We start from the raw sequence: 24,162 nt of genomic DNA, 5'->3' as shown, positions 1-24,162 counted from the left end.
AAACATTAAAAGAGTAACTAAAACAAGATACCATTTCACATTGGAGTCTCGTTTATCCTGAACAAAAAGACGACATTTTTCTAGCTGCAAAGATGTCTTGAAACATTGTCGCCGTACTTGTTCATGAAATCTAAATCGAAAAGCAGCACACTTTTATAAGCCTTTATTAAAAACGAGCCGACACTCTTCAGTCTAAGTGACATCTCATTAAGTCTTTTTAAATTAGCACCGTAATAAAGGCAGAATGAAGACCAACATTGAGAAAAAGTCAGGTAATTATGACCATAAATAGGGATATAGTTACAGGAATAACTTGACAAGATATTGTTCCATTAAGGAGCATGGTGTCTGGATATTAATCCCGAGAAACTCATTACTTTGGAAGAGTGGATTTGCCACGTTCCTTTGCCAGATCATTGCTAATTCCAATTGGCCTAACCACATGATTTCCAGATAAATGGACTTACCGGGCCTCTTTGATATATTCTAATAAATGTTATTACAAGCAGATGACCGTAATTGAAATGAAAAAATATACTGCTCATGATATACCTAAGTCGAACAAAAGTAGAATCGGTTCTGTTTTGTAACTTTTATCAAGATATCGTAACGAAACCAAAGGCTTCAAAGGAAATAGATATGTTTACTCCAAAACAAATTCCCTTACTTCACTGAGTATGATAACACCAGATGCAGTCATTGCAAGTTTAAAATGCTGAATTCGAATGCGGATTATTCATACCTTACGAGTTATGTACAAACACAGCACAAACTATTATAGAAATCAATCGATTCGCTTTTGTTACCACTTACTTAAATCAGACCATTAGTGACAACAGGTATTCGATCACTGAGTTTTAGACAACTACAACAATATAACAAAACATTTGACACTTAATGGGGGAATTTAAAGATACAAATTGATACTACGAGTTTGAAAAAAATTCAATGTTGCTTCGCTAACAAAAAGGAGAAGGCAAAAACTTGAAGTCACAGATTCTTGGTTCTATCAAACGATTGAATTAAGCATACTCCTTGTATTGGTCTTTAGATTAGCAGCACTTGATAGACAAATCCATAATCGCATTCTAAAACTATAACGTGAATTATTCAGGTAATCAAGGTACCCAGGCGGTGAACGAACAAGCAGAAGAATGTCCTCTGAAGCTCTTTTCTCCCACTGTATAAATTTACATCCGATCTTTACCAAAACCTCTCGAAAATAACCCAATACAGCACTCTCTCTACCTCTCCTAACACCGAACACTGCACTCCCCACCCACTGTACAATGTTGGTTAGCAAATAACTTTGGGCACCATAAACTTTTATTATAGAGCACGAACTGCTTCCCAATAAAAATATCCAACATTGCTAGAGTGAATGAGGGCTGTATGCAATGTTTCGGGAAGTTGTTTGGCAAGGATTTTCAGTCTGTGAAAACGAATCTTCAATTTTTTCTGTTGAGATTTATTTGTTAACCTATAAATCGATAAGAAATCCATAAAAAACATCAATTTCAGGTGTGTATGTTGGCTTTGCTTAAAATTAATCCCTAATCAAATTCACCTTTAGTGACCTTTTTAACAGCTCCTAATTTCAAAGCCCCACCACCTTTCTGTTTTCTTTCGCGCATGGCTTGTTCTCTTTGCTGTTTCCGCTCTTCCCTCTTTTTCAAAAGTTCCGCCTTTTTAGCCTCTTTGTCATCAGGTTGCGATGGCGCAGCCTCTTTTTCGAAGGTTGTTGTAGTTTCTCCAAGGTCCCCCCAACCATCTCCTTCCCAGTCACCTTCAACGTTCCAGGAAGACGGACTCTCATTCATAGACATCTCACCTACTTTTTGCACTGGGCGCTGTGCTTCTTGGTCAGCAAAAGGTTTCTCTTGAAATTCTTCTTTGGGTTGTTTCTTGGCGTTAAGAGGAGGCGGTTTGCTGTTTTTAGCTTGCTGCATTTTAGCCCTTGGAGGCTAGAAAACATAAAAGACAGAGGAATAGCAAAATAGAGCAGAAAAATGCATAACAGGACCAGCTAATAAGGGCCTTGTACAATAACAAGTCAGATACAGTGCAAGAAAATACCAATTTTTGCAAGATAACTGATTAAAATTTCAACCTTAGAGTTCATAAACAATGGCCTGTTATGTGTGTCTTGAACGCAATTGAAATACTGTTATGAACTAAAAACAAACGGTTTTGAAAGTCTTGATACAAGCTATGACCTACCCACTCATCGGCATCACCCCAGCTGCTGCCGATGCCCATTGGTACGCTCGATCCAATGTCAAGAAAATCGTCACCAGAGCTATTTTCCATACCAAGGAGATTTGCGACAGACCTAGGCGAAGGGTCAGGTTGGGGCCAGGCATTTAAATCTTGAGTGTCGTCTGGACCAGAGAACTTTTGGTCAGACATTTCTTTATGTTTCTCACTAGTCTGTGGGTAAAAAAGAAAAGATTGGAGAAACAGTTAGATTGAGGGGGAGAAACGTAATAGTGAGCTACTTACTTAAAGGAGAAGCAGATCTCCACTAGACAAGATCTTAGATTAACGTCACTACTTTGAGCATAGGAAAGAAATTCAGGGATAAAATCAATGGTGTCTTGTTTAGAGGTGTCAGTGTTAGGGAGGTGTTTCATTAAAAGAGATTATACTGAAGGCTGCTAGAAAGAAAGCTCATGTCACTGTGCTTGCAGCACCAACATAGAAAGATATGGAATCGTGAAATTGCTGTGGACCCTTGATTCTAAAAAAACCTCTTCTCGTGAAGTGTTAAACATATTCTTACAAAAGATATATATTTCAACCCAATAAATCGTTTTATTTCTTTAAGAATATGGAATGATTTTCAGAAACACATTCCAAGTGAAGCTGCATTTTCTAGTTAGGCTAAATGGCTACAATTTCAGTGGTTTTGTTTGGAAAAAATTCTACAATTCCACAAATGTGCGACACCAATCATAGAAAACTTTACTTAGAACAAGAATTTTGAATTGCAATAGTAACCACAAGTTGTAAAATTAATGTCAATCAAAATATTCTCACCAGTAGAGAAAATTATTTTCCAAGAAAAGAATATAAAGACTTCATATGAATAAAGCGACGCACTTTTGCTTTTGGTGCCACAGGTTCGAGCCCCCAATCATCGTTGCCCCAGTCTCCGTAGTCACTGTCACTGTTTGCACCATCATCTGCCTTTTGCTAATCAAAATGAAAACAAAAACAACATTTGAAGATCAGAATTTGAAAAAAGCTTTCATTGGCAGCCAATGCTTTCTTCCTTCTTAGTTTGGCCTTCTTGCTCTCGGTCCAAAAATATAATTTCAATTGAAAACTTCAAAGAAATGGATATTAGTGTTTTACTTTTTTATACTAACTTTAGTCTATAATTCATAGTTCTAAACAACGTAATTTCTAAAATCTTTGGGGCTTCGGAAATTAAATTGTTTAGAACTACAAATTAAAATCGTTCTTTAGAAAAATCATTCCTTGACACTAAATTCTTAATGGTAAAGAAAGATAATGACAAACATTCACAATACAGTGTGATTATGACAATGTAATTGTGAAAGAAGTACAATTTGAACAGCGAAAATGTGCTAGCCGGCAATCTCTTGTCTGGAACGTACACCAAATCCCGTCTTCAAAAAACCTGACTCATTTAAAAATGAAGTGAGTTAACTGTGTTTTTCGGTTGTTTTGACCAGGCATGTTAACAAAGATGTCTATATCGGAAATATCACGTGGAATGAGATCAAATCTTGTTAAAGTACAGAAAGTGAACAGATGTACGTTGTCACTTTGATTAGACAGCTTTTCCATTGTCGTCATTCACTGCCAAAAGTCCCGGTACACTAATACCAATTAAGAAACTTCACTTCAAATTTCTCCTTTTTGATCAAATGTTAGTTTTGGCTTTTTTCGGTTTATTGCAAAGTGACGTACGGAGTAAAAAAGTATATTTTGCCATGAACCTTGCATGATATGCTTTGAGGGTTCTAAGTTGCGATCTGAGCGACCTTGTCTATTGGGCACCGAGCCCTATATGACAAAAAGGTAAACATGGTGCTGGAAAAAGAAGTGATAGAAGTGGTGGTATTCGGTGGGGTGGGGGGGGAGTGATGGAAGTGGTGGTATGCGGTGGGGTGGGATATCATAGAATGAAATGAATGAAATATAGTAGAATGAAACAAAGATTCAAGCTGTTTGCTGTTCCAAGTACAATTAGCAGACATTTTATACTCCAATACTACAATATTTCCACTACAAAACATAATTAGCAAATGAAGTGGTATTCCAAACAATTCTGCGGAGCTTCTATCCTTTGTTGAATATCTGTAATGTCAAAAGCGAAATAGAGGTGTATTGAAAGGCTTACCACAGCACTTCGATTAAAGTGTGAAATTTCTTGCTTAGCCTCTAGTAAATCATTTTGCATACTTGAAATTGCATCGTTCTCCTGAAAGGGGAAAGGGGAAAATGAAGAAATTGTGAAACAGAAATTATTTCGTTCAGGAAATCATAATCCAAAAGATGTAAAAAGAATTGTGATGGCCCGCGGGAAAACAATAAACCACGTACAGTTAGGAGGATATATTGCAGGATACAGTTTCACACATGAAAATGAAACAAACTGCATGGTAACGAAATCTCAAACAACGACTTTGAATTATGTCTACGGTTGTGCTAAGGCTTCGATAGAGACTAACAGAAAATATGGCATGACGAGTAGGTTTTGCTTTTCACAGTAAATTAGCGTCCGGTAATTCTATTGTATGTCATTTAAGATGAATTAAAATTCATCTTAAGATGTTTCTTAGTGCAGACACTATCTCTATGAGAGATCTATGCTGCTGGTGACTTGTGTGCAAAAGACATACTACAAATCGTCTAGAGAAAACAAACAGCAATACTCGATAACCTATTGTTACGATCTTGGGTTCTGCTTTATCCGAATGAAAGTCGAAATCTAAACATGTTGTCAACAAGGATGAAACGACTGCTTCTCTGAGTTTACTCATAAAATGGCGTCTACCATGGCCATTCAAAACAGAGAAGCCATATAAAGTATTGCGGGTAGTAAACAGATAATTTAAGAGCTTAGACAGTTAGAAGTCTATTTTCTGTATTTTCAAACAAAACCTGTTAATGAGAATATCACACACTTCAAAACTCAATACAGGTGTGTCCTCATTTCCGTATTTGAAAATTAGGTTGTTACGCTCATAATGTATTCGTCTAAAATTACAAGGGGAATCCAGGACCTGTCACTCAAAATCTAGACAGTGGTCAAAGAGATGTTTATGATTTATGTCCAAGAACCTGATAAGGAAATTGCAATGTGTTTGATGCGATTTCAGTGCAAAATGCGCTTTCTAAGAGTTATACTAAAACCCTTTGAAATACGACAGCCATCTATCTTTAAAGATAACATTCAAACATCAAAGATCTTTGAATTGAAACACAAAGCTCCTTTGCGAACTTGAGTGACATGTTTTGCTTTGAATTGACATTAGACCTCGCTATGACGCAGGGTTGTCCATAGTTTCAAAATTTGTTGGCTGTGAAGCTTTATAGCACCTAACGACCACCTAAAAATTTTGTTATCAATGGTGTTCAGCTTGTTGTACGTCGAATGAATAATAAATGCAAATTAATATAGTAAAAGAATGGTTTTTTACAAGACCAGTTTCTTGTCTCTAAATTTGGTACGTTTATTCCGAAAAACAAAACAATTTCTTATCTTTCATAATGTAGCTAAAATATTTTCATATTTTGTTATCTCATTTTTATCTATTCCTTTCAAACCCCCGCTTCCGATCTCGTCTGGCGTTGTATGCCGTGTATCTTCTGCGTTCTATATAGCTAATTTTACGACTCTACTCGTCTACTCTCGTGTTACCGCTGCTCTATTCTGTGCACCAAATGAAAAGTTCTGCTCAAAATTTTACAACAATATTCATTTTCCTTGTACAAAGTCGTATTTTGACTATATTTATTTGTGTCTTTGAAGACTTTTTAGCTTGATTCATAATTAGACAAAAATTCTCTGGCGGAGAGCTCCGGTTCTTCAAAGGGAAAAGCCATCAATATCAAAATATCAAAGGTGAAACTGTACAATCGTATGGGCAGAGAGCCTTAGAAAAACTGACCGTGGGAAAAAGCTGTACAAGAGGTTACCTGAAAGACTGAGAGTTTAAAATGTAAGCATTTATGCGCGTTTCCAATGATCAACCAAGGAAACTAGAAGAATAGCTTCTAATAGGTAGCAAAAAGGGTGTTGATGTCAAAACAAGCCCGAGAAAGGTATCGAGAAAGGTAAAGGTCTCTGAGAAGGAACCCACTTGCAAATTCAAGGTTCTCCAAGAATGAAAGTTACTCTTGGTATTATCTAGGACTTTCTATGGAATGCTTTTCCCGCATGAAAAGAAAGGTATCAAGAGTATGCAAGACTTTGAAGGAAGAATATGCTCGACAGGACAAAAAGCACAAGTACTTACGTTCAAGTCCTCCCAGTTATCGTCACTCCAAGCATCTGCAAAATCCGGGGTAGATCTTTCACTAACTTCAGTATGAGTGGGCACTTCTGAACTAGGCTTTGATTGCGTCACAGACACTAAAGTAAATCAAGAATGAAAAATACAAGTAAACAGGCACTGAGAAAAAAAATGCTCAAGTTAAAATTATCAAATGGATAACATATTAAATTGATTTTGCCAGCATCCAAATGCATTGGCAAATGGCCTAATCTATTCCAATTTAAGCTTTGGAATCAATAAGATGTACAGGTGCTATAAGACTTCAAAAATGATAAAAGGCAAACATAAATTGCTTGATACAAAATTTGGAAAAATATCAACCAAGAGAGTACAACTGACCTGCAAAACATACCTAGCCACATTGTCATGATAGAAAACAAACTGCATTTTCGATACATCTAATTTTCAAATTGATCAGAGTAAATACAATTTTTAATAAATACAAAAAAGTATTCTGAACCAACCTTGCTTTGAATCTAAATGTGTATCTGCTTTTGCATTTCCAGTGAGAGGTCCCTGACCCGGTGTCCCTGGGGCTTGTGTCCCTTGGCCGGCTGTTCCTTGCTGCCCTCCGTAAATACGAGACGTCAGAGAGGAGACAGCCCATCCAGTCCAAGACGACGATTTAGCAGCGTCTTGCGAGCCTTCATTACCTACAACAAATTTGACACATCAACTATAAATTCGTACAACACTTAGGGTAATAAACATTCGGTGATATTTTTTTATACTTGTAACTTTTACCAGTTTCATATTTCAAAATTGAATAAAATTGAATAAGTCAAAGCGGTGGATACTGAAACAGAATTTTTCACAACAAAAGTTCTAGGGATCGAGAATGGGTGAATTGTTGAAATCCTCTGCACGAAATACACACAACCCAAAAATGTTTGCATTATCATATTGCAAAAAACAATATTCATTTTTACGATATATCTTTGGTTATGTCTACAAGCTGAAGATACAGATACTTTTTATTCCATTGTTTATAATATACGAGCTCAAACAAAACACTCTCTTATTCTGGTAGGCCAATCGAGCTATGAAGATGTACTAGGAATCTATTCACTGTTAAAGACATAACTGTTTATTATAGACGTAATTGTCCTGGCTAGCTGACGTCATACCTTTGACATTAAGGTTGCTGCCCGGGTTATTTGATGCATCTTCGACTTTATTTACAAACGTCTTGATCGCCTTGAAGGTCTTAAGAATCAAAGAAAAAAATTAAAACTAAAATCTGAATTATGACAAATTCATCGAACTTAAAATACACTAATCTAAAAAAAGACGAGCTGGAAAAACAAAAACTAAGTCAAAAGATGTGAAGAGAAGCCGATAAAGTAGAACGAGATAAGATATGATTTAATTTTCAGCAGAACAATGAGTCTTACTTTGACTAATGTTATAGCAACGGCAAACATAATACACCTGATCTGGACGAAAAACTATTGAAATAGTAAAATCTTTGTCCGTTCTCAAACATCTATATATGTATATATTTAAAAGATCGGACATTTTTTATTCACAGTTCGTTGATGAAAAATTTCCTCTATAAAATATTACCTCAATATTACATTTCATAATTAATCCCTGAGTATTACTACTTGTGAAGTCCCTTAGTGCAACATTAAATACATTCACAGCCTTCAACCTGTTTATGATTACATATAACATTTCATGGTAAATGCCCTGATAAAGTAGGTTACTGCTACTTAAGACCTCCAGTAGGTCAAAAATTTGCAGACAATTTCACAAAACATGCGTGTGCACAACGACGGCTCAGAACGTTTTCTTGCAGTTATTTATATTTTCTGTTTTTATTTTGTCATATTTTATAACAGTGGCATTTTATACAGTTAACAAACAACCAGTGTAACTCGCGCCATTCTGCCAAAGCACTGAGTATGCACTGCCTACATAAACTCAAATTGCATTTTTCTTTGAACAGTCTAGTTTCATAGAAACTTAAGAACTAATTTCAAGCACATAAAAGTTGATAAATGCCTACTTAACGCACATGTGAATTCTTGTATATTCCAGACTTACGTTATCTCTCACGCCCTTTTCGTTGTCTATAGTGGCCGAACAGAGCGACGGAAGAATTTTGCAGGCAATATCTTGGAGCGTATAAAGATCTTGAGTGGCAGCAAGAGCGAGAATACCAGCGGACCTCGCAGGGGGAAATGGGTCGCGCAATGACCTCAGAAAAGCTGGAATCAAGACTTTCTGTCGAGTCTGAAATGAAAATATTCGAAAAGAGTAAAATAAGAGTAGCTTGCAATCATGTTAATAGATAAGTAGTGTTTAGAGCTTTAACATCAACTTTAAAAAACGTCAATTCAATGTTTATAAATCTTGCAAGATTGGTATAAAATAATTCCTTTACGTCTTGTTTACATACGTCTGAAAGAAATTCATGCCCAAATATTCGGAAGAACCCTAGCAAGTAAATCAGTTGGCGTGCTGAAGGCGAAGCAACCCTCCATTGCAGCAGATCGCAAATTAACATATGAAATGTCTCAAAACAGGCATTTTGTTAAGTGCAATGTACACGAGAAAACCCTTTATATGGATGAATGCAGCAAGAAATAGCAGTGAAAGGTTTACAAAATTGACTTGTCAACCTTTCCAAATCAAGAGCTAGGAGAATTTGATTTAGGGAAAAAGGAGTGTTGTATCAATCAAGAATTAAGGATGCTGGGCAACTTCAACGCAAGATTATCTTACTTTTCACAGCCAATAGGTACTTAAAATATAGGAAATATATATTCCATACGTTCAAACATTGTGCGGAGTGGATATCAATACTCACTGTCTCTGGCAAATAGGTAGCTATTTTTCCCAAACATATCGTCGTGTTTGTTCTTATGCCAGGCTAAAAGAGATATGTTTGAAGAATTAAAGATGTTAATTCTTGGGACAAGTTCCAACAAAAAAGGTACAAAAACTGACATATATGCATAATATAGATATTTCAGTGAACGAATCACTTTCAGATAATGTGTTGCTTTGGCTGCATTAACTTTACATAAAAATTTGAATACATCGACTTTCAATAACAGGAGGCGCGAATTCTTATGGCTTTTGGTCTAGCTACATTGAAAACTCTCGACTGATTTTCAGCTAATTACATAATTTAAATGAAACTATCTGGAAAAAAACTCTTACGAAACAATTTTATTCAAAAGTATCATTTCTTTTCAGACTTGATCGAGTTCTGAAAAAGGGGCACAGATTCAACTTCGAAAAGTATCCAAATATTCTTTCGTGTGTCACTTTTGATGAACTCTTAGTTTGTACAATTATGGAACCGAAAACAAACCAAGGATGCAGAGATAAGCTTTTTTCTTTGATTTTTGCAGCGCTTCAAGAAATCCAGGATCTATTTAACTATATCTCCGCAAAACGTGTGATAGACTCACAAACGACGTCACTGATTAATGCTCCGAAAAGAAAGCAGAGAGACACAATACCTGTTCGTCCATTTGAAGTTTGGCGAAATATCGAAGTAACTGATTGTTGATGGTCTTTTCTGATAACTTTGGAGCCAGCAGTATCATCGACTTGAATGAAAATATTCGTGTCAATTATGATAATCTTTGCGATTGGAGACAAGACGAAGAGCGGAATAAATCCAAGCATCTGTCTCGACGGTTATCAAAACCTACGCAAACAGCAAAGAGATCTAAAGTTTTATTCATTGTAGGATATGCCGCTTCACACTAGTTTTCATTCGGCTGATTTTTAAATGTAACCAAAACATAAACCGTTGATTAAGCAGCATTCATTTCACAATGTTTTCAGTCCTCCATTTTCAAACTTCCTTAACACAGGAATATACATGCATTTTCTGGAACAAACATTCTCTCTATCGTTCCACACACATTGTTCTGACACATATCGTTCCGGGGGGAGGGGGGTTGAGGATAATATAAATAAATCTTGATCAGGGATCTTAAAAACATGAAATACTTTAAGTAAAATTGAAAGACCAAAAAGGACCTTGCAGTTTTGCGACAATTTCTGTTTAAACACACCAGGGGAAGATGATTGGTGTTTGCCCTTTAGAGGAAGAGTGAGCGGAGGGTGCAAGGCTCCCGCAGCCAATGAAAGCTACAAAACCAAGACTCATCAAACACGAAAAGAAAGCCCTTGATCAGAAGTCGGTTCAGAAAAAGAAACGTGCTGTTCTTGGGTTTTTAATAGAAGTCCGACCGAGGTCTCCTTGCAATTCAAGACTCCCTTTCAAATGCTATCGGCCTGGGATTTGTGAATGAATCTTATAGAATTAGAATTTCCAGAATCTGGGCACTGACTACAAATTCTGAATAGGGAAAATGACAAACACACCTACAAAAACGATAATATCCTGGCTTAATAGGCATTGGTTAGTCTTTTTGATTACCCATTCTTCTCCCCTTCCAGCCACCCTTTTTGTTTCTTTAGCATACCCCGATCTGAGAATACTATAGTCTGATAAGAGATACGTCACAGACCTTTACTGTTTGCTCCCTCATAGCTGGCAAAGTGTCACCAAATCCCGTAGCAACATTAGGGAAAACCTGATCATTGACTAACGCTGGCTGTAAGTGGTGTACAAATTTATCCATCTAGAAGACAAATAGAAAACATGTCTTATAATGTTTAATAACAGAAATCTGACAAAACATGCACGTCAGTAACTTCCTTTATGCCATCATGACTTCCTTGAATTTTGTTTTTAAGCAAGGTAGAAATCTATCGAAATTGGCCAATAACTAAGAGGCAACATAATTTTAAGTCAAGAAAAAATGCTGTAGAGCTATATAAATCATGTGTATTTGCTCATGATCGCTGCATAAATTTTTCATTTATAAAACTTGGTTTTCAAACAATTCGACAGCTAACAAGTGATGTATCAACGGAAATTATATGGAATTCAAAGTTGTATCTTTATGTAAAAACTAGCAACAATCGACTTAAAAACATCCCTTTCGTGAGTTCATTTGGCTGCCATAAACGTTAAATGTGATAACAGTACTTCTACAAGAGTAAAGCAGAGAAAATTCAACGGCACTTGTACAGACAGTGTCTTGCCTTTTAGCAAGAGCAAGTACTTTAATTAATTTGGCTTGATGTAGCAATTCGTAAATTAAAAAAATCCTTTCTTTACGATTACGATTTAGGTGTAGTTCTATCGTAAATTAAACCTTTTCCACTCAACTTTAGCTCTATTACTCCATTTTGAAATAAAGAATAAAATCTTCTCTAACACGTTATCAATGATGAGTTCCTGTTAGTTAACACTTTTGTATTTTGTCAGGCGTCAAAACATTTGGTAGAATTGATAAAGTTTTGCTGTGAATAGCAGTTCTGAGATCACTTTGTGCGAAAAACGGATCTATGTGATATGATAAGTAAATTATTACAAAGCATTTCTTATTGCAGCTGTTCCAAAACCTAATAGAGAGTTAAAGAAAATGAGACAAGTAGGGTCATATGGTTGACTGGCTGCTGCGAACAGATCTGGAATCGTGTCTGTCATATTTGTTATAAAAGAACACGCCGATAATTGTGTAACGGCAACCATAACATGCTTGAATGATCCGTCTCTGAATCAAACCTTCAAGCTGTCACCGTTTAACTGCGTGCTATCAAAAATTACATTTGTTAATTGACACGACCGTGAAATGCTTGTTTTGTGTTTTTCTTTTATCGAGCCTAGATAATCAGGCCTTAAAGAGGTCATGTAAACCATTATAAGGACAATTACTAACATTTCTGTAAACAACCATACAAATGAATTGTCTCTGCAGAAACTAGTCAGCTTGACATTTTCTAGTAGAAGAGCTAGAGAAAGGAGATTTGCTTAATTTTCTTCGATTTTTTCAAGCATAAAGTTTTTAATCAAGTGTTCTTGCCAATTAACGAATGACCTAGATATTAATTCAATAATCCAATAAAAAACAAGACAATTGATAAGATGCATGAATCGACAATACCTGTTGTAAAAGTTGAATTCTAGTTGCGCGATCGTTCGAAGAGAAAAGCTTCACAACGCATGGAACAATCTTCTTTTGATATTCCTCTTCGTCTAAAAGTTTCCCGATCTAAAATTGCAGTGTAAGAAGGTTTAAATTACAGTCAACATTCATAGCAAAAAGCATATCTTTGTAAGAAAGAACAACAAAACCTGGAAAAACAATGGCATTTGAAACTGGAGCCCCAATAGAGAACTTTTATTAACTATAGTTAACAACATTTGCTTTATCTTAAATAAAATTCATAACTTTAAAAATCTTAGAGCCCCGACACTCAGGTAGGATTTGCTTTTGTCTTGATATCAATTAGTGTTGTCTTTAGACAGAAAGTACCAATTAGCAGCAATGACAAAATACTAATGTAGAAATTTTAAGCCAAGCACAAGCACAACCAAAATGCTTAAAAAAGGAGCATCATTTTGATTCAATGCCTTAGAAATAGCACGGAAAAGCAGAGTCATTTCTTATAAGAAACAAAAAGGTCGAAGTTGAGTACTCTAGTTTCTTGACGCATTGGAAATTTTAATACATGTTGTTTCTTAAGAGTTTATTAAAAAAAGATGTTATTAATTCTAACACTGGCTTCCTGTTTTCAGTTTTCTTACGCTAAGAAATTTCCTAACAGAAACTTGTTAGACGGATATTCTTCGCTGCAAATCGTAGTGTTTTCTAATGCCTTTACATTTGTATCAAGATATTTTCTTCCATTCTAATGCTTCAATTAGACAAGGAAAGCGATTCTCAGTCTCAGAGTCTTCCTTTTTATGCCAACCAGCCAACTACGATGATGAAATTTCGCAAAAGTACTGAGTTATAGACACTTTTAAAATTCGATCGTTTTTTAATTTATTCGCCTCGAGTACTGGCGTTTCTTAATTTTTTATGATTGCCCGGTTCTCGTTTCTTATAAAAAATGAGTGTATACTCAAGCAAAAACATTTTATCTAGGTGCGGATCGATTAAGGAAAATTCACCTCTAACATAATTGAAGAGTCCAACAGAGAAAACAAACAGGCTAATTGTCTTTTTCACGCATTTTTAAAGTTTGCAGAAATTTATCCAGAATCTAAGATTGGATTCTAACAAACCTTAAATAATGGTCCGAGCACCGAAGAGCCAGCAGCACCAAACTGAAACGCTTTAAGAAGCTCTGGCAGAATTTTGTGAATTGAAAATGCGACTGGAAAAACATCCAAAGACTTGTTGAGTGACTGGAAGAATTCTTTTTGCTCGCTAACATCCTTAATCTGAAAAAAGAAAATTAAACTAGCGTTTTAATAGGAAATATAGCCTGTTCGTAGAATCGTGAGAAATTGTACCTGTCGAAGTTAAAAACATCAAAATACATGAAATGGAAATTGTTCTTAAATCATTCGCTAATAAAGAGGCAACAAATATCCTGGAAAAAATCCAGTTGGTCTGAGTTTTTAATGCGATTTAGGGATCGAAATATAAGCCAGTTCCTTTAGTATCTCTTTATGGAATCTGACATGTGGATTTGACAGATATTGATAGACATGAAAACATAGTCACAGGAAGACAGCAATGATACACTGAAAATTAACTATTTTAGGATTCATACCTGTATTTCTTGGAGAAAGAGATTGGCTTTGACGAAATCATCATCGAGGTATTGACAAGGGGTTTTGCATCTGTGCAGAAATTCTCTTGGATTGAGCCTAGATTTTGGATTTGCTGTGACCAGCTCACAGTAATGCGACAATAAATTCTTGGGGATCTAAAAAGTAGTTATAAGATAAAACAATTAAAACAAAACACAAGATGTTAATATACATAAAGTCTCAAGAAAAATTCACAATCAATCACGCACGAGAAAAAATAAGTTACCTGAATATACACACTGATATACATACAGAAGAAGGAAGAAAAATTTTAATTACATCTAGGGTATCACAACATGCTACAAGGATGTGATGTAAAAAGGCGATTGGCATTGATTCCATGCCACGAGACAAAAGAGCATTTTTGTACTGCAAATAGCCACCATTATTTGCCAAAAACAGTTGATTTTGTTGAAAGAACCACTGGGGGAAAATGCAGAAGGTAAGCAAGTCCCTATTTGCATTTTCTGTTAATTCAAGGTTAATTCAAGAAGAACCTTACCTTGCTAACCGCTTTTAATTCACTAGCTTTTTTCATTGGCCCATTGAATATTTCCCAGAGTAGACAGCCGAGCCCCCAAGAATCAGTTGACCTGAATATTGCATAGGTGATAATTAGTTTTTAATAACTCAATCAGTGTCAGTCACGATGAATAATGTAAAAAAACTGACTCTGAAAACTCTATTTGAAAGAAGGAAAGGAAAAATCTACATTGCAAATGAAGTGACAACAGCAACATATGATCTTACCAGAGTCCAGAAAAATTGACGGCTCCGCGGTTTAGTGCCGAAGGAAGGTTTTGCCTGTTAATCTCGTATTTGAGGAAGGTTAGTAATTAATTTTAAAAGAAACCTGGTATAGGAAATCTTTTTGCAACTAAAAAAATTGAGGAAGATTTGATAATTTTATGGAAAGCCTTGAAAAACAAATTTTCAAAGGTTATCCATGGATATTATTGGAAAGCCTTGCTCAAATTGGATATTTGCTGGAAATTTTCCTGAAGCAGTTCAGTTCAGTTCAGTTCAGTCCATTTTTCATTTTAAAATTCCACTACATACAAATCCCATTAAAATAATACAGTAAACTAACTAGTTTACAAAGTTAGTCTACAATAGATTACAAAGTTATCAGGTTTATAAGGGAATTTGTATGCAAGGCATGTCTTGAAAGGAGGAACTCTCTCAATAGGTAAACTAATCGAGGAGAGAGCACCCCCTTGGTTAAATTTGCAGAATTATTGATGATAAACGAAAATTGCATTTATTCAATCATATCGTATTTTAAGTATGACTGCTAGTGTTGGATGGTTATTAGAAGTCTTTTGACTGGTAACTGGTAGCGAAGAAGTACGCGAAGAAGCTAAAGCCCCATGGTCCTCTTCCAATCACCAGCTACTTCAAAGGTGTTTAAACCTCGGGAAGTTTCCATCAAAAATCTTCAGTACCGCAAGGGATATTTAAAAGCTTATAAGGAAAGTGCTAAAATACAGATTGATGTTTCTCGAGCAAACACATTTTCTATCAGCCTAAGATTTATCACTGATCTGAATATTGTGATAGACAGAAAATCCCACTACTCTGAATTTTAACATGGATTATATGCAGAAAGGCAGGAAAAAGGTGTATTATCTGGTATCGGTCACAGTATTTTGTATTATGAATTCACTGAATGGTCCCCTGCTACATAAGGCAAATGCATTGATTGAATCTTTAGACCGACGCTTTGGGGGGAGATCAAACTGGCAACAGGTTACGAAGGAAAACAAACACGAATCTGTCATCGTTTCAGAAATGAAGAAAAAGAGACCAAGAGTACCATGGTTTTAAAAGTACCTGTATGAATTTGACGTTACAGAATAATTGTGCCTGATAAACCCACTTAATTTCTACGATTTTAATAAGTGGATTGTTGAGGGTTTTGCATTCTTAAAGATAGCGTTTATATAATTTTTGTACAATTGTCAATCTGGAAACTGTGCCATTAATTTTATGGCTATAAAAATGACATTGATAAAAAGATATCTTGTTATCGTGAGTTGGTCAAATGAGGAAGGTTTGAATAATAAACATTGCAGTCGGAAACTTTTTCTGAACACTGGATCTTACATTAGAAACGTTTCGATTTAATATACCAGTACGGAATCGCCTCACACCAAGAAGGGTAATTACCCTCGAAACTTTTCTCATACTCTTCAAGTTTGTACGAAATTTCGTACAACAATCAACAATTCTTCACCTCTAAATTTTGCAAACTAATGAAACCTGGAAACATCGATATGTCTTAAGGAGTTATTATATGTTACTTCTTAAGAGCTTTGGATACCAGGCAAAAATACAACTTAAATATAGAATATGATAGAAAAGCCAGCTTTTAGACTTAACGTTGCAGCAATATACGATAACAGCCTCCCTGAAACAATCCTTGCCTGAACCAAATATTAAAATGAATCGAAAAAGAAGTTTCTAAGTAGCATAGAAACTGAAACCAACGGCATACAATTACTAGCAAACTGCAGAATGCATCTTACCAATGTTCCCTTTTCCTTGGTGATTTTCCTTCTGGTGGGTCGTACCTTCCTAAACTGGGTAGTTTTGCAACTGGATCGGCGCCTTGGTTATGGACATATTCTACAGAACCTAGTTTCCATTCACCAGCAGGATCAACATACACTGCATAGAGATTTATGTTTTCGTGGCAAAGACCGCTGTCATTTACCAGAAAACTTAAAGCTGTCTGAAGAGAGAAAAGCAGTGTATTACAAGCAAGATCAAAAGAAAGCTCAATTAAGAAATTGAGCATTGATAATAAGTAAACAGATTTTTAGCTTAAACTGCCTTTTTATTTATGCAATTGAGCTAAAGGTGTATAATCTTTTTCCCAGCAAACGTGATCAATTTTAGAAAGAACAGAAAAAAGAGCTATGAACAGAGAGTCAGCTAAACAATGGTGCAACCAAAACTTAAAAACGGTGACAGATTAAGGGGTTTGCTTGGTTAAAAAAGCTCACAGGTATCGAGCCAAGAAAGAATTTGCGTGTACGGGAAAACCCAGATTTATACTTAGGCTGCAGAAGAATCAAATGTAATCTAGAAGTGGGACATTTTCCTACTATCTAGGTTACAGAGGGATTCCGCTATTACGAAGTCTGTAGGGATCGAAGTTCGTAATAACAGGACTTCATTTCACCGAGGGTTGGTTACACAGGGAGTATTCCAAAGAACCAGGCATTTAGTACGTAAAAGCGAGAAGTTCGTAGTAAGTGGGGTTTGTAATAGCGGGATTCAACTGTATTGACAGTGCTTCTTTGAGCAGCTAGTAAAATCGGTAAACGAGAAGCATTGTGCATATGATATAAATAATACAAGAAGGCCTAAACTGTTATTGATAAGCATATTGCATTCTTCTTCTCTGATTGTACACAGATTCCTTGTGACCAAGGTTGCACTGACTGTCCGTTTTACAGTTAGCCTCTTTTAATCTCAAAAGCCTTCTACTATAACCCAACACAAGACTAATCCTATTTCTCTGCTTAAAGAAAAGCTAGGAGAATACATACTGCCATTTGGTGCACTCCCCATGCAAGAATACACTGGTTCTTTCCATCTTCTGTCTCGATGAAATTTGCCAAAGGAATAACTTTTTCAGTTACCATATAAATCAATGCTTCACTCTAGTAGAAAAGTATTGGCAAAGTCAATGAATAATCCACGAGATAAAACCATTAAATTGCCAATAGCGCAACCCATTGATCTATATCACTTGTTGAAACACAAGAATTGATCACAGAAAATATTCTACATGTCAACAGAGTCAATGGAGTACAAAGTGTCACTGGAGTATCACTTTTACAAGATCCGAAGTTTACCATCGTGCAAAACTTTTGCGTTTTATTTGACCTTCCACTTCCAAAAATAAAGAAAATTAATCCTTAAGATAGCATGGCAAAGTAGAATAGCTAAATAAACGTTTGGTTTCGCAAAATTTGAAGATCCTGTTTTCAAGCATAGAATACTAAAGAGCATTAATCAAAAAGTAAGCAACTAACTGTATATCAAAGTGCTGATCGAAAGTAAAGTTTGATTGGCTATCAATTTTTGACCAATCAGCAACAGCTAGTCCCACGCATAGTTAAAGATTCAAGGAGCGTTCGTGTAAGACAGATTCAATAAGGGCAAAAAGCGACTAAATTGCCATGCCTGCCCGCTGATTTAAAAGAATCATCACTTTATGTTTTGGTTTACTATTGATTCTAGAGTACTCCCTAATTTTTTATTATTTTTTCTTGATTAATTTTGATAAATACAGAGTTTAAATCAAAGTATGTGAAGGCTTATGCACGAAAAATGAATACGCAAAAGAATCAGCGTTCGTGCCGTGACTGGTTTATGGCTTCCAAAAAACAGAGTTTCGAAAAAGTTTTAAACTTTGAGTTTGTTTTAAAATCTCAATATCTTGATTATCTAGATATCTTCTCAGCTACTAGCAAAATAGTTACTGTCAGTTGAAGAATAAATTCACCATGTTTTTCATCGTGTTCTTTTGGACCCTTATTCTGACGTTTTATGCTCTGATGAATGTCAGATGAAAAAGTTTTTAGCCAATATGTAATAATATGTTTCCTTTTTCAAAGCCATTTTCAAGTTTTGTATCGCCAAAAAACTGTTCAGATTCACCTTAAGAGACCAAACGATTGACCTTAAATGTCTGTGGATTCCTGATGTTTTATGAAACCCATGTCAAGTAATTCGAAAAATTGAATCAATTTTGAAAAAGAGTAAGCCTTCAAAGAAACCTAAACCATGAAATTATTTTATCTGTAACAAGAATAATTTTATCTCGTCTGTGACAATGCAATGTCTTTAAATCAATTCAAAATGGTCGAATATTAATTCAGTCATTAGCTCGTACTGTGATTAAAATGATTACAGAATGTTTTGACACTAGCAGCATTTAGTCTAAAACTAAATATTCATAAACATTTTAACAGTCTGTGGAGCCTGCTAAGTAAATCATTTATATTAAAAAACAAACAATGCAAACCTCATATGAGTCGATAAATCTAAGAATGTTTGGATGTCTTATCGATCTAAGTCGTTTGCAGGCACCTTTAGCGACTTGAAACTAAAAGATTGAGAAAACATTAAATCAACAACCAGACTGTGTATTTAACACTATATTAAGTGATTGATGCAAGAAACAGTAAACTGATGAAATAAATTTTCAGTAAATAATTACTTTTTGCGTTAAACAGTTTAAAACTAAGATCAAAAATAAGAAATATACTTGACTATAGACTGCTATCTGTTCTATATGAAAACAGATGCGTTATTCTGTACTGAAAAAAATTGTTTGCCATGGATGCAGATGGTTCAGAGCTTTCACAGCCAAAAACTTTTAACATATTTTAGCACCTGTTCCCTGCTAGCAATAAAAGCTTTTTATCTTTCACTAACTGTACAACCCCTCATACTCTATCATACAGCTCAAAATCTAAATATACCAAAACATCCTTTGAGTTTCCTTTCAGCCTATGCAAGAACATAAGTGACACAATACAAAATCGCATTTCTAAGATTTCAACTGTATTTATAACCAAACTTGAAAGCAAGCAATCTCACATGACAATCAACTGATCCAGACTGGCATTTTATAAAACTGATATGAGGAAAATGGCAGGCACTTGCGTCTAGTAGACTTCTTCTAATTAAGAAGCATTTAATCAAATAACATGATTTGGATGACATAATCTAATTTTAAAGCACCAGACCAAAATAATTTTATGCTGGAATAACTACTGAGTCATGAAATAAATTATGCATTTTATGTTTCTATGTTGAGCAAAGGGAACATTTGCAAGAGATGGAAGGGAACATTTGTAATGATAATACTTAGAGTATAGCCCTGTATAGTTAAGTTCAAAAACTTCAACATGATATGACAGAATCAAAACAAATATAAATTTTACTGTACCTCATCTGGTGGTGCAACTTTGGCATCACAGCTAAAGATTGTTACAGGTGTGCCATTGGTCTAGAATGAAGGTTGATTAAACATTTATGGAACATTTAATTATATTTTCTTCCTGCCCAAAGGATTACCTTTTGTTAAACCTGAAAATCAAGGCAACTTTTTCCACTTGGACAAACAGAAGGGGCATTCCATTGTCATGTTTGTCCTGCTTTGCGACATGACAATGGAACCTTTGAGAGATTAGGCGAAAGTTGACAAATTCAGCAAGAATGAGTTTTGCTGGGCGTACTAGAAAGGTTACATGTAAGATTAACACCTACTGTTAAAAGACAATAGGGATTACATTTGTCACGATTTTGTTGTGTTTCAAGTGCCAGTGATCCCAAGCCTCAAGCCTGCATACTGGCAAAGATTTTGTACTTCAAGACAATTTTTCTAAATAATGTGAACTGGGTTGAATTTAAAAGAAAGCCAATCAGATTACTACTCCATCAGTCAGTTATGAAATTTTGGAGATTTGTATAAATCCTAATTAACCTATGACAACACATGTAAATGTTGTTCTATGGTTGCAACAAAGCAAAAAGAATATGGTCTGAGATCTCTTAGGATCAATTTCATAAGAAGCCAGGAGGCTTGTCAAGTTTAGTGTTCAGAGAAGAAAATTGTTTGTTGGCATCATTTTACATCCCTTTTGGTATTTATTGGGTCTGGGTACATGTTAATTTAAAAAAGTAACATAAATTAATTAACAATAACTGACTGGTCAGATAGCAACCAGGAGAAGATTCTAATGTACAGTTTGGGATGTCTGCCTTAAATTTGATGTGCTGTCTCGAGAATGGTCAGTAAAAAACATAATCAAGTAAACATTCTTCCAATACCAGAACACTTGCATTGATGACAGCCTAGTCTCACATGCTTTGGTCCTACTTGGATCACATTGTTCAAAAATGTTTTTCATTCCTACTGCTGGAATGTCAATAAACAACTAGTCATTAAAGAGCATAGATGTCTTTCTTTAAGAATACAGTGAAACAACAGCAGTCTCTTCAGAGAAGAGTAGTGAATATACTAGTTACTTTGTTTTTTCCTGAATGAATGCTCCATACAGACTTTCCATCAAACCCAGGTATTTGCTCTCCTATTTCATAGCAGAAGTCTCTACCAGGTCCTTGACCTTTTCCAATAAGATTCCATAAACCTTGCATTGTCAATGATTACATCTGTGGTTGATACTAAATTTTTTAAAGCTGAAAAAAATTAAGCATTATAGAGTTTATAACTGTTGAAAGCTAAAATTTACTGTTATAAAAAACAATGGCCAACATGAAAAAATATCACACATGGCAACCTGCAACCAATGTGATTCAACTAGGAAAATTTGCCTGCAACATCCAAGCGGTTCCTTTTTCAATCTCTTTCATGTTTGCTTTATGAACTGTTTTAGCTAAGTGCTCATCAAATTTGAAAAAAATTCACTTTGTTGTATCATTTACTTATTTTTGTAGTGATTAGACTGAGTACACAGAGGGTCTTTGTGGTCCTCTTAACTACACTTGTCAGACTGCAAATTGTTTTTAAGTGCAGGGAATGATTTTCTACTGTCAATGCTTGCACTAGAACATATCATGTTGCAAAAAACAGGTTGAATAAAATTATCCTTTATTCAAAAAGAAAATGCACGTACAGGGTTTGAGGAATAGTTATTGCACCGGGAATGCCGTCTGTGTGCATACCCAAACCCCGCAGTCTCACGCTATTTTTAAAATGAAAATATTCTGCAATGCATTCAAAACTCAAAAATTTCATTAAACATATCAATTGCATTGCCTTGTGGTCTCTTGTGAAAGATCCTTTCATGAATATAAACAGCAACAAAGTTTTACTGCAAACTTTTTTTGAATAAAAAATAAATAAATATATAAACAAAGCAAATGAATAGATGAATGGAATTAATAAATGAATGAATTAATTAGTTAATTAATAAATGAATGAATGAATGAATGAATGAATGAATGAATGAATGAATGAATGAATGAATGAATGAATGAATGAATGAATGAATGAATGAATGAATGAATGAATGAATGAATGAATGAATGAATGAATTTCTTCATCAAGTAAGACATAACTGGAATTACTTGGAAAAATTATTAGCATAGGACTCCCTCAAACAGGTCTTAGTAAATTTTATGGGGCACTTTCATTTTTTTTTAATGTCAGTATATTTTCAAAATTTCGACTAAATTCAGTAAATATTTTGTACTAGATGATACTGGAAAAAATACCAAAGTGCATAAAATATACATTCATACATACATTAAGACAAGCACAGTAATGTAGCTGAAAAATGTTGGCCTATTTTTTACACATTGCCGCCTTGTTATGGTGAATTGACTGATGTTTGCGTGTCATACCAATCCTATCTTTCATATCTTCCAAAATTTCATTTTTTGGAGAAAATAAAAAGTCCTCGGTTTTTTTAGAGCAGGAATAGCTATTGAATACAAGCAACATTCTTGCAACAACGCACCTTCCCATTGCGCCCCTACACGTGAAACTCAAATAGGAAACATGACAAGGCTTAGTAAGTTACTCAAATATTACAAATAATCCAAAATCAATTTGAAATAGCTAAACAACAAACCTTTTCATAATATGATTTTACAATTAAGAGACAAGATTTCGTCCTGGCTTTTTCTCTTCCCCCATTTTGGTTGATGATGTTTCACTTGCGCCTTCACAACTTTGACAATACACCGCAACGGCCTTGGCAGATTTCTATAAATGCTGGTTGATTGTGAATCTGAATCGAATTGTATAAAAAACTAGAACATTTATGACAAATAGAGAGTTTTTTTAAATTATTTTGCAAAATGCTTCACCTGATCAATGTATGAAACATTATTGTTTCTGCTTACTTTTTTCTGAACTAACCTTTCTTAATTTGTGATGAATCATCCATACTCCATTCGCTTGAAGGTGACAAATTTGATACTCGTTTGTAAAAAAAATAGAAGTCATTCAGGCTTATCAAATGCCTGTTTTCCGTCCTTTTCAAATAACAGTGGAGACGTAATAGCATTCTTTTGCTTGTATCTTTTGATGTCTTTTGTTCAACCTCTAATGCAGTTAAGTACTACGAATTTCGATGTATTGTTTTTAAGGAGAAAGGCATCAAAAGTTGCTATGTCTTTTTCAGCGTAGTTAAGGGTTTTTCAGAAAATTTGTGGCATTGTTTATCTGACATTGGACTTCAGGATTCTACCTAGAAATGTTTCTCTATCGGAACTTCATATATTCCTGACTTTGGAAGGTAAGGTAACGGAGCAATTGATTTTGAAAGGCTACTTTCACTTTTTAGCTGCTAACTGTTTCGGATGAGGCAGTCTGTCCCCTTCGTGATGTTCAGAATTTACGCTATTGTGGTTCTTCATTCTGATTGTTTATTTGTGCATTGAATCAACGATGCATGAATATCGTGGCCATGAAAAGAGGTTCTGAGAACAATGGGGGACATACTGCATCATCCGAAAAAAAACAGCCACTCACAAAATCAACTTATAACAACAGCAACGACAACAACGCAAAGATTGCCAACATTAGAGTTCCACGTACTGGCTAGCGAACGTTACTTCCGGTTATCTCGTTGTATTAGAGAAACTTTTGACATGTATGTCAACAAAGAAGAAAGACAAAAGGCAAAACAGCCCCTGAATTAGCAGTGAAATATTGCTATAATTTTGCATAGGTGTGTAACAGAATTTGAGGCAAAATTCAAGAACCTTTAATGGGATTTTGACGTGGTAAGGGCTGCTTGTCATTATATTTTAGAAAAAATATCATGAGAACTGATCACGTGGCTCTAACAGCTCGTTCTAGAGTTTTTTCATGCGTCCGTCAGCAAGTTTTGTCACTTGTTGCTGTCAGTTTATTTTATTCGGATGCTAGTAATATTCTTAATTATCAGTAAAAAGTATATTTAATGTTTTACTGTAATTTACTTTCGA

General features: G+C 35.1%; 1 protein-coding gene across 1 annotated transcript; it reads right to left on the bottom strand.

Moving 5' to 3' along the window:
• Window positions 1-1,515: 1,515 nt before the first annotated feature.
• Window positions 1,516-23,010, bottom strand: LOC135692528 (N-terminal kinase-like protein). The gene is made up of 21 exons (XM_065210688.2): window positions 22,800-23,010; window positions 21,232-21,402; window positions 20,150-20,209; window positions 19,220-19,300; window positions 17,736-17,849; window positions 16,707-16,912; window positions 14,681-14,771; window positions 14,139-14,294; window positions 13,645-13,803; window positions 12,518-12,625; window positions 11,033-11,146; window positions 10,010-10,099; window positions 9,349-9,411; window positions 8,583-8,771; window positions 7,661-7,739; window positions 6,998-7,186; window positions 6,495-6,610; window positions 4,373-4,453; window positions 3,103-3,195; window positions 2,221-2,430; window positions 1,516-1,964 (listed from the first exon to the last, which is right to left on the bottom strand). Exons 2-21 carry the CDS (start codon window positions 21,358-21,360, stop codon window positions 1,554-1,556), a joined length of 2,739 nt encoding a protein of 912 aa, XP_065066760.2. The 5' UTR covers window positions 21,361-21,402; window positions 22,800-23,010; the 3' UTR covers window positions 1,516-1,553.
• Between the last annotated feature and the right edge of the window lie 1,152 nt (window positions 23,011-24,162).

Source organism: Rhopilema esculentum, chromosome 10 (genome assembly GCF_057945365.1).
Source record: "Rhopilema esculentum isolate cy_ngs chromosome 10, ASM5794536v1, whole genome shotgun sequence".
Lineage (NCBI taxonomy): Eukaryota > Metazoa > Cnidaria > Scyphozoa > Rhizostomeae > Rhizostomatidae > Rhopilema > Rhopilema esculentum.
The sequence above is the reverse complement of the archived record's forward strand: the minus strand, read 5'-3'. Positions and strand labels throughout refer to the sequence as shown.